Here is a 13,671-nt window from a genome sequence, read left to right on the forward strand (position 1 = left end):
CTTGATGACTTTTTGCAGAAAGCCCCAGCATGTCCGTCCTCTGGGTTTCCCATGGCCTTTCATTGATCTGCAGTCATCATCTGCATCCTTTCAGGATCCTTCTTGACTGTATCCACCTGAAATGTTCCCTTTGCATAGAGACCTGAATCACTCAGCCCTTGACCTTTGTCAATGATGATACGCCCACTGATTCTGTGGGTGGATAATTTATGATGCTCGCACCCTAAGCCTAAATCAGGAGCCATGGGTATGTGTACTCTGCATTCAGGAGTGGGCTAAGCATTGGCCTGCTGACAGCAAGCAGTTTGAAGCCAGCAACATTTCAGCAGGAAACAAAATGAGGCTATCTGCTGCTGTAAAGGAACCCAATGGAGTGATTCTTCTCTGTCTCTTGCTATGAGGCAGAATCTACCAGAGGTCACAGACTACTAGAGTGGACAGTGCCTTCTCTCCAGAAGCCTGTCTGTCCTACCTCACTGGGCTCTCATAGTTAGTTCCTCCCTTCCTGCCCAGTTGAGTCCGCCCTCCTCAATTGTTTCTGAGTGCTGTTGAGTTGGTTCCGACTCTTAGCGGCCCTCTACAGGGTTTCTAAGGAGTGGCTGATGGATTTGAACTGGCAACCTTTTAGTTAGCAGTCCAATGCTGATACTACAGCTCCACACTGGGACTCCTCTCTTAAGTTGCCCTGAAGTTCCTATTTCAGGCTCAGGGGCACTTAGATTTCCTGGTTCCTTCGTGAAGCAACTATATTGGCCTGTCCTAAGAAGACTCAGGGTGATCTTAACCATTCCTGGCTTAGGTCACCCACCCCACCCACCTCCCTCCATTTCCTAGGGATGACTCATTCTCCCTGGTGTACCCCTCACAGGAAGTGGGCTTCTAGAAAATTACTATTTTACAATATAAATAGAGCATTCGTATACTGCAATACTTTTATACACAGTTTCAACTAAATGGGGAGGAGGGAGTGATTATTTCATCATTCTCCATCAAACCCAATAGATTCAATTCCAAGTTGAAATAGTCCATGTTACTCTCATGAGATATTAGAATGAAATTTGAAAGATCTTTTGGAACCTACTTTGTAGCAAATACATAAATGCAGAAGCATAGCTTCAGTGAAGCATTTGAATTGTAAATTTCTGAGTCCTCTCAGTGGTAACACATTGCATTTCAATAATGATGTTGTTGTTAGGTGCTGTCCAGTTGGTTCTAACTCACAGTGTACCCATGCACAATAGAACCAAACCCTGCCTGGTCCCGTGCCGACCTCTCGGTTGTTGTTACGTTTGAATCCATTGTTGCTATCACTGTGTCAGACTATCTCTTTAGGGGAGTCTTCTGCTTCTTTGCTGACTCCCCATTTTACCAAGCATGATGTCCTTCTCCAGAGACTGGTCCTTCCTGATAATATGTCCAAAGTACAAGAGACGAAGTTTCACCATCCTGGCCTCCAAGGAGTCTTCTGGCTGCACTTCTAACAAAACAAATTTACTTGTTCTTCTGGAAGTCCATGATACTTTTAATATTCTTCTGCAACACCATAACTCAAATGCATTGATTCTTCTAGGGTCTTCCTTATTCATTGTCCAACTTTCACATGCATGTGAAGCTGTTGAAAATACCATGACTTGGGTCAGACATACCTTAATGCTCAAACTGACATCTTTGCTCTTGAATACTTTAAAGAGATCTTGTGCAGCAGATTTGCCAAATGGAATATGTTGTTTAATTTCCTGACTGCTGCTTAAGCATCCCTGGTAGCATAATGGCTTATAAGCTGGGCTGCTAACCGCAAGGTCAGTAGTTTGAATCCACCAGTCACTCCATGGGAGAACAGTGAGGCTTTCTTTCTGCTCCCATAAAGATCTACAGCCTTTTATAGCCTTGGAAACCCTATACAGGGTCACTATGAGTTGAAACCAACTTGGTGGCACAAAATCACCGTTACTAGCTTTCATGATGTTGATTTTGGATCCAAGCAAAATGAACTCTTTGACAACGTCAATATTATCTCCACTTACCATAATCTTATTTATTGGTCTGGTTGAATAAAGATAGCATATAATATTTATTACTGAGTACTCTTTATGAGCTTGGCACTATCCTAAGTCATATAGATGAGGAAGTTTCAAAAAGGTCATGGAAAAATTCTGCTATCTTTCAATTCCATTTTTCTACAAACTTTTTGAAGCCCACTCATGTATATACATATGCACACACACACACACGTACACATAAATGAAATCCAGCCCAATACCATTGAATCCATTTTGACACATGGTGACACCATATGTATCAGAGTGGAGCTGTGCTCCGTAAGGTTACCTATCAATGACTGTCAGCTTACAGAAACCACGCACCAAGCCTTTCTTTCATCATGCTGCTGGGTCAACTGGGTAGATCCAAATGACTAACCTTTTGAGTAGTACCCAAGAGTAAATCGTCTGTTCCACACTGGGACTTTTACATATACATCGTTGTTGTTGTTGTTGTTGTTGTAAGTTGCCATGAAGTTGACTTCCTCTCATGTTGACTACGTGTATGTCAAGTAGAACTGCGCCATGGTGGTTTTAGGGTCTGGGACCTTTTGAGAACAGATCCCCAGGCCTCTTTTCTGAGGTGCTTCTGGGTGAGTTCAAATTACCAAGCGTTCAGCAGGTAGTCAAGCTCTTAATTGTTTACAGTACCCAAGGACTTCTAACCTGCTGCCATTGAGTCAGGCAAAGCCAATTCGTAAGCAATCCTATAGAGGGTTTCTGAATTTGTGAATCTTTCCTGGAACAAACAACCTCATCTTTCTCTGGTGCAGCAGCTGGTGGGTTTAAACCACTGACCTTGCAGTTAGTGGTCCAATGCTTAACTCACGGTTCCACCAGATAGATAAAGATACAGAGATTGAGTCAAAAATTTTCCACACTGCAGTTATATTAAAATGTCCTTCCGTATCTACGGCTGATGACAACATTTGAGCATGCCCGTGAAATGATTCTGTCGAATAGACGAGTGACAAGAGATTATATGATCATTTGCAAATCAGTCTTGGTCTGCCTATGAAATAATCCACAACAGACTTGGGTTTCAAAAAGTTTGTATAAGATGTATACCGAAACAACTCACGGAAGAGCATAAACAGAAGGGTTTGGACATTTGCAAACAAAATTTGGACCGATGTGCGAAAGAAAGTAAATGTCTCTTTAAAAAATTGTCACTGGTGATGAGATGGAGATTCATCACTATGAGCCTGAGATTAAATGGCAGAGTATGGAATGGAAACATTCTTAACTTCCAACCAAGAGAAAGTTCAAAAGTCAACCATCAGCTAGAATATTGATGCTTACAGTTTTCTGGGATTCTCAAGGCCCAGCATTGGAACAGTATCCAGGAACAGGTTCAACAATCAACAGTGCTCATTACAGTGAGATACGCATTGAAGAGCTGAAGCCTAAACTTCCGATTAATCAGGACTGCTATCCAAGGGTGTTATGATCTTGCATAACAATGCACATCCACACACCTCTGCCCACACTGTTGGCACTCTGCAAAAACTTCGTTTTGAGTTGTTAAAACATACTCCTTATAGTCCTGATCTTGCTCTATCAGACTTTCTCCTGTTTGTTCCCCTGAAAGCAGCCCTTTGAGGATGAAGATGCACCTCTGTTGAAGAAGTGAAGATAGCAATGCATTTGTGGCTCACAGCTGAGCCTAAAACATTTTTAAATAAGGGAATAATATGAAAACTTGTTGACAAATGGACAAAGTGTATTGAAAAGCAAGGATATTATGTTGAAAAATGATGTATTTGTCTTTTCTAAAAGTTGATTAAAATAAATTCTACAGCCAGAGTGCAGATATGTTTTGACTCAACATCATACATATATATGTATATTTATTCATCTACTCCTCATGTCAACTCTGTGAGCTCAGTATTATTAACATCTTCATTTTACAAATGAGGAAGGTGAAACACTGAAAGATTGAATAACTACCCAGGTTTTATAACTAGTTAAAGAGTTGAGTTTTGGATTTGTTTATTCAACAGGCTTGCCCCAGAGTCTAGAAAGCTAGCTTCTAATCTTGCACAGAATAGAACATTTCCTTTGGCACAGAAAGTTCTGTTGGACAGCACTGTTCTAAACTGTGAAGTTTATAGAATGTATGTTCATTCACATGCCTGCATCTACCAGGTATGATTCTAGATGCCAGTGTTACAGTGACAAGGGAGGGAGGGAGATTAGAGACAGGATGGGTATGGACATTCAGGACGATTTCTAATTTGCTTTGTGTTCTTCAGGTGAAACACCTTACCCGGGACTGGAGAACCACAGCTTATGCCTTGAAGTATTCAGTGATCCTTGAGCTGAATGAGGATCAGCGGAAGGTGAGGAGGACCACCCCTGTCCCACTCTTCCCCAATGAGAACCTTCCCAGTAAGATGCTTCTGGTCTATGATCTCTACCTGTCCCCTAAACTTTGGGCCCTGGCCACCCCCCAGAAGAATGGAAGGGTGCAGGAGAAGGTGATGGAACACCTACTCCAGCTCTTTGGGGCCTTTGGCATTATTTCTTCCGTGCGGATCCTCAAACCTGGGAGAGAGCTTCCCCCTGACATCCGGAGGATCAGCAGCCGGTACAGCCAAGTGGGGACCCAAGAGTGCGCCATTGTGGAGTTTGAGGAGGTGGAAGCGGCCATCAAAGCCCATGAGTACATGATCTCAGAAGCTCAGGGCAAAGAAAACATGAAAGCTGTTCTGATTGGTATGAAGCCACCCAAAAAGAAACCACCCAAAGATAAGAATCATGATGAGGAACCCACTGTGAGCATCCCCCTGAACAAGTCCTTGAACAAGAGAGTTGAGGAGCTTCAGTACATGGGTGATGAATCTTCTGCCAACAGCTCCTCTGACCCCGAAAGCAACCCCACATCCCCAATGGCTGGCCGGCGACATGCGTTCACCAACAAGCTTAGTCCTTCTGGCCACCAGAATCTCTTTCTGAGCCCGAATGCCTCCCCCTGCTCAAGTCCTTGGAGCAGCCCCTTGGCCCAACGCAAAGGTGTTTCCAGAAAATCCCCACTCGCTGACGAAGGTAGACTGAACTCTAGTACCAGCCCTGAGATCTTTCGCAAGTGCATGGATTATTCCTCAGACAGCAGCATCACTCCCTCTGGCAGCCCCTGGGTTCGGAGACGCCGTCAAGCTGAGATGGGGACACAGGAGAAAAGTCCCGGGGCAAGTCCTTTGCTCTCTCGGAAGATGCAGACTGCAGATGGGTTGCCTGTGGGGGTACTGAGGCTGCCCAGAGGTCCTGATGACACCAGAGGATTTCACGGTGGACATGAAAGGAGCAAGGCTTATGTATAATAGATAGCTTCTATTTTTAATGTCAGCCCTATTGAAAGCCACCTTTGTTTTCAAGGTTCTGACAAATACCTGGCATGGCATAGAATGTAACTAAGGCCCCTTGGAAAGAGTTTTGTATATATGTAGACCTCATAATTTATATATTTGTAATGTGTACAAATTGTCCAGCATCCCATGATGCTAAGATCACCTTCTAGTTCTGAACACTGCTTTGTCCCAGCATGGCCATTGTTTCCATGATGCCTGATGTGAGAGTGAGGGGTCTCAAGGGCTAGTGGAGAGAGGCTCCTTGGGGAAGGTCAAATGGAAGGTCTCTTCTTTGGGACAGGGTTCCTAAGAGCACAGAGGAGTTCTGATGTGCGACGGCAGCTACTTAAGCTGGCAGCATGGTGTCTCACAAGACCCAGTGTATGTTTCCTGTCAAATGAATAAATAATAAAACACCCAACTGGAGTGCTGACTAGGAAGTCATAGAATGTGCCTGACAAAAGTCTCCCTCTAGTTGGCCAGGCTGTGCATAGCAGGTCACGAGGCCCTAAGTTGCTTGTTGTTGTTGTTATTGTTAAGTTGCTTAGCAGAGACCTACTTCCTAAACATACCACAGGCCTCACCCTGGGGATCCTGACATTCTGCGAGGTCTGCAAGGTCTGTGAAGATCTCAGAGTACCAGCTCTCCTATTACAATGAAGCATACAGAGAAAAGCAGCTTTGTATAGAGCAGTGGGACACCTGATGTGGTTTCCAGAGCAGCAGTATTGACATCACCTGAGAACGTGTTGTTGTTAAGTGGCATCAAGTCCTATTTATTTAAGCATGCTAGTAGATTTGTGAATACGTGTTGTACAGTTGTTAGATACCAAAGACTACGTTGAAAGCTTTCTGTGCACTATCTCATTGAATCCTCTAACAACCAAACGAGGAAAGTCCATTTCACGCAAAAGTGTGGGTAACTAACTTCTCCAAAATTTAATGGTGAGATTGGTGGAGTTGGGCTTGAACCGAGTGGTTGGATTCAGGAGTTCACACTCTGTAAGTACCAGATGGAACTCATCATGTCTGAACTTCACCATCTACATTAAAAAAAAAATAACCACAAAAGCAACTAGTATTTGTTCTGCACCCTCTTATCCACTAAGCACTTTGATAGACATATTCTTTCACTCATCCTCTCGGTATACCTGTAAGACATCCTGTCAGTTTCAAACATGAAGATACTGAGATAGGATCATCGTCTTCACCTCCAGCCATTGTGAAAAATTGAAAAAATAGCATATGAGCAGTCCGGGTTCCCCGTCTTAACTTATGTATGACCTGCAGTTATAAACTAACCCCTGTAAAGTTTATTATACTAAAAATGTGGGGTACACACAATGGTTCGTAATATAAAACAGGCACTGTTTTGTGATGTGTATGTAAACATCATTTTGATTACTGTATTATGTTAAAGACGTTTAGTGCATCTTGAAGTGTTTCTTCATTTTTTTCATACATTGAAAGGTACAGAATGTCCTATATGTTGTTGTTAAGTGTCATTGAGTCAGTTCCAACCTATAGCAATCTTGTATAGGGTTTCTGAGGAGTGGCTGGTGAGCTTGAACTGCCAACCTTGTGGTTCAAATTGACTTTGCAGTCCAGTTCATTAACCCACAGTGCCACACCAGGATGCTAATGTCATAGGTAGTAAGACATTACTGGTGTAATGCTGTAGGATCAGCACTGGGCAGCAAACCACAAGGTCAGAGTTTCAAACCCACCGACTGCTCCTTGGAAACCTTTTACAGAGTCACTATGAGTCAGAACCAACTTGATGGCACTTAACAAGACTGTTGAGTAACTGACATTAAATACGAACCATATTTAGCTTTTCTAACTTATATATGTATTCTACTTAATGACAGATTTAGGGATACAACTTTCTGATCATCTGGACACGATCTGTATTTTAAAAGATAAAGCTGTATACAAATTTTTGGTTTTGTTAGGTGTCATCAAGTCAGTTTCAACTCACAGGGACCCTGTGTACAACAGAATGACCCCTGATCAGTCCTGCCCATCCTCACCATCATCATCATGTTTGATCCGGCTTTGAAGCCACCGTGTCAACCCATCGGCTTGAAGGTCTTCCTCTTTTTGCTGGCCTTCTACCAGGCATGATGTCCCTTCTGATAACATGTCCAATGTCTGACTTGTCACAAGCCCTCACCATCTTTGCTTCTAAGGAGCATTCTGGGTATACTTCTTCCAAGACAGAACTATTCCTTGGGCAGTCCATGGCTTAGTCAAAATTCTTTGCCAATACCATGCTTCAAAGGGGTCAATTCTTCTTCGGTTTTCATAGTCATTGTTCAGCTTTCACAAGCATATGAGGTGATTGAAAATAATCCTGGCTTGGCTCAGGCACACCTAAGTTTTCAGAGGGATATCTTTTCTTTTGAACACCTTACAAGTCTTTTGCAGAAGATTTGCCCAGTGTGATGTGTTGTTTGGTTTCTTGACTGCTGCTTTCTTGGGCATTGACTGTGGATCCATGTAAAAGGAATCCTTGCTTTTTTCCATATTGTGATCATAATGTTGCCTATTATCAATTAGGAATTATTATCGCGTTAGTTAAGATGGTGTGGTGCCAACCGAACTCCTAGTAAGTGAGATGAGTTTTGATTTCTCCATTTCTTCTCAGGTAAATAGACATCTCCAGGGATTTCTTAGATTTGCCATTTGTACCACTATACTTTCTATGGGTGCCCAAAGGCCAGTGTCTGCCAGACCTCCTGACCCTGGGCAGTGCCTGGGCTTCACTGCCTCTGCTCCCACTTGCCCCTGTCTGGTCCTATCTTGTAACCGCTCCAGTTTGTTCCTGGGTTCTGGGGCCATAGGGACCTCACCAGCTCTTGGCCTCATCACCCTTGTCTACCCTTGATGCTCCAGCACACCAGGCATGGCTTTGCTTTTCCGTTCACTCCTGCTGGCCATGATGGCTTTTTTAAAGTCTTACTTACACTTTTACCTTTAGATGTGAATACAAATGACCATGGCTTTTTGCCTATGAGGCTATGAAAGAACTGTGAATTTGGGGCCAACAGGGTTGGGTGGTAGTTTTAGCTTTTCTAATTAATAACTGACCTTGAGCAAGTCATTTCTCATTTGGGTTCAAAGTGCTGTAGTCAGTGGATAACAGTACAATGTTCCTTAAATAAGACCATCGATATGAAAAGCTTTCTGAACCGCACTGTGTCAATGTTCATCATTACTCACCTTGCTCTCTGATACTCTCCCTTCAAACAAAGTTTCCTCCTAATGTCACTGTGAGTCCTAACTCCAGCTCACGTTGGAATGACTTGTTGTTAGGTGCGGCTGAGTCGTTTCTGACTCACAATGATCCTATACACAACAGAACGATGCCCATTCCTGTGCTGTCCTCACAGTTGTTGTGTGTACGTACGTCTTTTGTTGCTGTCACTATGTTGATGCATCTTGTTGAGGGTCTTCCTCTTTTTTGTTGAAATAGAGAGCTTATAAAAACGGCCTGAGTTTGTGTTTGGGGGATGGAGAAGTTTGGAAGGTAAGTACTGGCGGGACTCACACAACATTGTGACTACAATGCTACTGAACTGTACTTTAAAATGGGTAAAATGGCAAATTACGTATATGTATATGTAGCTATATTTTGTTGCTGTTAAGTGACATCTAGTTAGTTCTGACTCATAGCGACCCTGCATAGGGTTTCTGAGGAGCAGCTGGTGGGTTTGAACTGCTGATCTTGTGATTAGCGGTCCATTGCTTTTCCTACAATGTGTGTGTGCGTGTAGTCTAAATCAAACCAGTTGCCATCAAGTCACCTCTAGCTCACAACAAGACCCTGCGTGTCACAGAAACTGTATTTCTCAGGCTTTTCAGCGACTGTGGTCTTTCAGAAGTAGACTGGCAAGCCTATCTTCTGAATTGCCTCTGGGTGCCTTTGAACCACCAACCTTTCGTTTACTAGCTGAGTGCTTAACTGCTTGTGCCACCCAGGGACTCCTATATATTTCACACGATTTTTACAAATGGGAAGATTGACTATGAGCAGGCCCACACTGGGTATTATGATGTAATTGGCTCTGGGATGAGATCAGGGCAGGAGTAGTTTAAAAATTACCTGTTGTAGTTGTTGTGTGCCATCAAGGTGGTTTCGACTGAGAGGGACTCTGTCAAGGATCAGAAAACCTGTTTCTCCTGAGCAGCCACTGGGGAGTCAGAACTGCTGACCTTGTGGTTATCAGTCCAGTGTTTATCCTACAGAACCTAGGTGATTCTAATTGGCAGACAGCATTGGAAAGCACTGACCTACCGGAATGAGGAGGGGGTGTGGAATGACAGAGCATTGGAGATATTCGTTCCTTCCTCCTTTTCAAATGGCATGATCTTTGTCTCCTGTAGACCTTCTCTGTACTCATTCAAAATGTCCCAAGAGTCCCTGAGCATCTTGGTAGTGAATCTGCTTTTTTCTAAAACTCACAACCCTTCAGCCAGGCCCTGGTCTTCCTGTTTGCTATCCTAGGCCTTTACTTGAATAGCTAGAAAAAGCAGCCAAGAATATTTTTACAGATGTTTCACTGTTTTTAATGAGACCCAGCTCCCTCTCCATGTTGGGACACAAAGTCTGCTGGACATCTGCACTCAGGCTGCTGACAGAACAGCCACACTTGACACACATCCAGAACGACACCTGTCTGCCCCGTCTCCACCATGCACACCTGCGCCTGCTCTGACCTCCCCGTCTCAGCCAGTGACGTCACTGCCTCCCTGTCACCCAGACTGGAAGCAAGAGTGAGTGTGACAGGTGTGAAAACTTCTGTGTCTGGCAGTAGACTGCATGGATCAACACGGCTTCTGCCACTTAACTTTTTGCAAGTGAACCACTCTGGGCCCCATAGAAGGTGGTTCATAATAAGTCCTACCAAAGGAGCTCTCATAGCGTAGTGGTTACGAATAGGGCTACTAACCTCAAGGTCGGCAGTTTGAAACTACCAGCTGTTCCATGGAAGAAAGATAAGGCTTTCTACTCCTGTAAAGATTTATAGCCTCAGAAACCCTGTGCAGAGTCACTGTGAGTCAGAACCGACTCCATGGCACATAATCATCATCTTAGTAACTGACATATGGTAAATGGTCAAAGAATGTGAGCTTCTCATAATTTGTCCTCCTTTCATGTTCAGTAGGCAATTCAGAGGAGATAAGTCTAGCTTTGATAAGCCTCTTTTATGCACTCTCTCCCTTCCTTCACAGCTTACCTGGTTCTATCCCTTCATCCCGCCTCCAAGGCCTCTGAATCTCCAGTCCTCCTCTAAACACATCCCACATAATGCAACCCAACCCACACAGAACTTCCCTACTTTTAAATTAAAAAGAGGTTGCTGGCTGTCTTCTTCCTGTACAGAGTGAAGAATGAAGCTCCAGTTGTTCCCGGTGCCCTGCCCTGGTGCGCATCAACTAGGGAAGATCTCTGTACACTAGTTCAGCTGGTCCACAAGGCCGAGGGCTTCACAGTAGCTTCCAGAGCTTGCAAGCCAGCTTCACAGCCTGAAACATGTGCCTATGACTGTGTCTCATTCACTCTTGCATCACTCCAGGGTGTGGCTGGGTTGAAAAGGGCTCTGGGTTCTGCCACAGAAGGCGGCAATCTGTGAGAGAGTACTCTTTTAAAACACATTGTTCGTTGTTTATTTTTAAGTACTTTCCCCTGAAGTGTGGACTAGCTTTTTCAAGTAATTTTCCGCTCCTTTTTCTATCCCTCATGAGTTGTAAATATAGCAGAAAAGCTAACTAGAAACGAACAGCAAAGCTTTAAAGAGGAAAAAAATAGAAGAAATTAGGACTTAGGTCCTCAGCGAGAGCTCGTTCTGTTCATGGAAAACGAATTCTGTCAGCTACAGCATTATATTTCCTCCTCTTGAAGCTTGCCCCAAGGTGGCAAAAAACAGTCTTGTTGGTTGGGGCAGTCCTTTGTGATTTGACTGGTGAAGCCTGGACCACAACAGGCTAGAATAAGTTGGGTAGTAATGACCCTATTTCCCATGTGTCTACGGCCCAAGGATGAATGAAGCTATTTTCTCTTGGGCCAATTCCTAATTGAACAGCTGCTTGATTTGGAATCAGCTGTAAGTTAAGCAGAAACAAGAGAGATGTGTGTCTCTGACTACACAAACATTTGATTAAATCTTGCAAATGCTGCTAAGTACCTAGTATGAATAAAAGCAACAGCGGACTTCAAGTGCACGGGATCTTAAGTGATGTCTGCATTTGTCTATAACAGGAGAAACCTGCATTCTCAAGTCTGGATTCCTTGTTAACCCACTTTCAAAGATTGTTTGGGAAGATCCATTCGCTGTGACTATAGACTTACAGTGTGGTGCTGTAGGATCTGCACTGGACTGCAAACCACAAGGTCATCAGTTCAAACCTACCAGCTGCTCCTCGTAAACCCCAAACCGGGTCGCTATGAGTGGGAACTGACTTGACCCTCACACAACAGCAACAACAGCAAATTCAAAGGTAGACCTGGACCCAGATCTCTCCCATTGTTTTGCTGTCTGAGTGCCCTCTAGTGTCCAAACTTGAACATGCTGGTGGCATTGATAACTCAACACTGAAAGTTGGACAATAAATAAAGAAGATCATAGAAGAACTGATGCATTGAGTTGTGGTGTTGGGGAATAATATTGAAGGTACCATGGACTGCCAGAAAAACAAGCACTGATTTAGAAGAACAGCTGGAGTGCTCCTTAGAAGCCAGGATGGCAAGACGTCATCTTTCTTAACTTTGGACATGTAAGAGGAGGGACCAATCCCTGGAGTAGGACATCATGTTTGGTAAAGTGGAAGGTCAGCTAAAAAGAGGAAGAGACCCCCAATGAGATGCAGTGGCATAGTGACAACAGCAGTAGACTCCAGCGTAACCACAATGTGAGGATGGTGCAGGACAGGCAGAGTTTCATTCTGTTGTGCACTGGGCCTCTATGAGTCTGAACAAACTCAGTGGTACCTAACAACAACAACAACAGCAGCCCTACAGGATAAAGTAGAGATGCCCCAAAGAGTTCCCATGGATGTAATCTTTGCAGGAGGCGCCCTGGTGGTGCAGTGGTGCAGTGGTTAAGTGCTTGGAAACGAAAGGTTAATGACAACTAACAGAAACCACCGGCTGCTCCACAGGAGGAAGATCCATCAATTTGGGTCCAAACTCTTGGTTGCTAACAGTCAGCAGTTCAAACCCTGATCAGGCATTCCACAGGAGAAACCTGCTTCTGCAAAGATTCCAAACCCCAATCTCATTGCTGCCAAGTTGCTTCTGACTCATAGAGAACTAGATGGTGCCCTGCTAGACTAACAACTGCTCTGAAAGGGAACCCATTAGAAAGTCCCTGATAAGAGTGGGAGAAAATGTATAACAAGACTCAAAATTATTTCTGTAAAAAGACTGGGTTTACTGATCAGAAAGAGACGGGAAGAATCAGAGAATGTGGTCTTTGACCCCCATTCAGGTCTGCACCAGAATTCACCGTCATGGCCCAGCTTTCAGCTAAGTGGTAGATAGGTATATTGTTAGGTGCCATCGAGTCGGTACTGACCCATAGCGACCTTATGCACAGCAGGATGAAACACTGCCCGTTACTGAGCCAAACTCATTACTGTTGGCACGCTTGAGTCCATTGACGCTGCCACTTGGCCAATCCATCTCATTGGGGGTCTTCCTCTTTTTCTCTGACCCTCCACCTTACCAAACATAATATCCTTTTCCAGTGACTGGTCCCTCCTGAAAATATGTCCGAAGTATAACAGACGAAGTTTGGCCGTCTTGGCCTCCAAGGAGCACTCTGGCTACACTTCTTCCAATACGGATCTATTGGTTCTTTTGGCAGCCCATCGCACTTTCAATATTCTCCTCCAACACCATAACTCAAATGCGTCAATTATTCTACGATCTTCCTTATTCACTGTCCAGTTTTTGCATGCATATGAGGTTATTGGAAATACCATGGCTTGGGTCAGGCGCACCTTAGTCCTCAAGCTGACATCTTTGCTCTTCAACACTTTAAAAAGGTCTTAAGCAGCAGATTTGCCTAATGCAATATGTCTTTTGATTTCTTGACTGCTGCTTGAGTGTTGATAGTTGATCCAAGAAGAATGAAGTCCTTGACAACGTCAATCGTTTCTCTGTTGATAAGAATGTTGTATATTGGTCCAGTGGTGAGGATTTTTGTTTTCTTTACATTGAGATGTAATCCATACCAAAGGCTGTGCTCTTTGATCTTCATCAGTAAATGTTTTAA

The 13,671-nt window shown here is 43.8% G+C and overlaps 1 protein-coding gene across 1 annotated transcript in view; it reads left to right on the top strand.

Moving 5' to 3' along the window:
- Positions 1-5,362, top strand: part of LARP6 (La ribonucleoprotein domain family, member 6) — a 40,437-nt gene extending 35,075 nt beyond the window's left edge. The window contains exon 3 of the mRNA XM_006866573.1: positions 4,295-5,362. Coding sequence (XP_006866635.1) covers positions 4,295-5,362 — 1,068 coding nt within the window. The remainder of the gene's footprint in view (positions 1-4,294) is intronic.
- Positions 5,363-13,671: the final 8,309 nt, after the last annotated feature.

This window comes from Chrysochloris asiatica, unplaced genomic scaffold (assembly GCF_000296735.1).
Source record: "Chrysochloris asiatica unplaced genomic scaffold, ChrAsi1.0 scaffold00092, whole genome shotgun sequence".
Lineage (NCBI taxonomy): Eukaryota > Metazoa > Chordata > Mammalia > Afrosoricida > Chrysochloridae > Chrysochloris > Chrysochloris asiatica.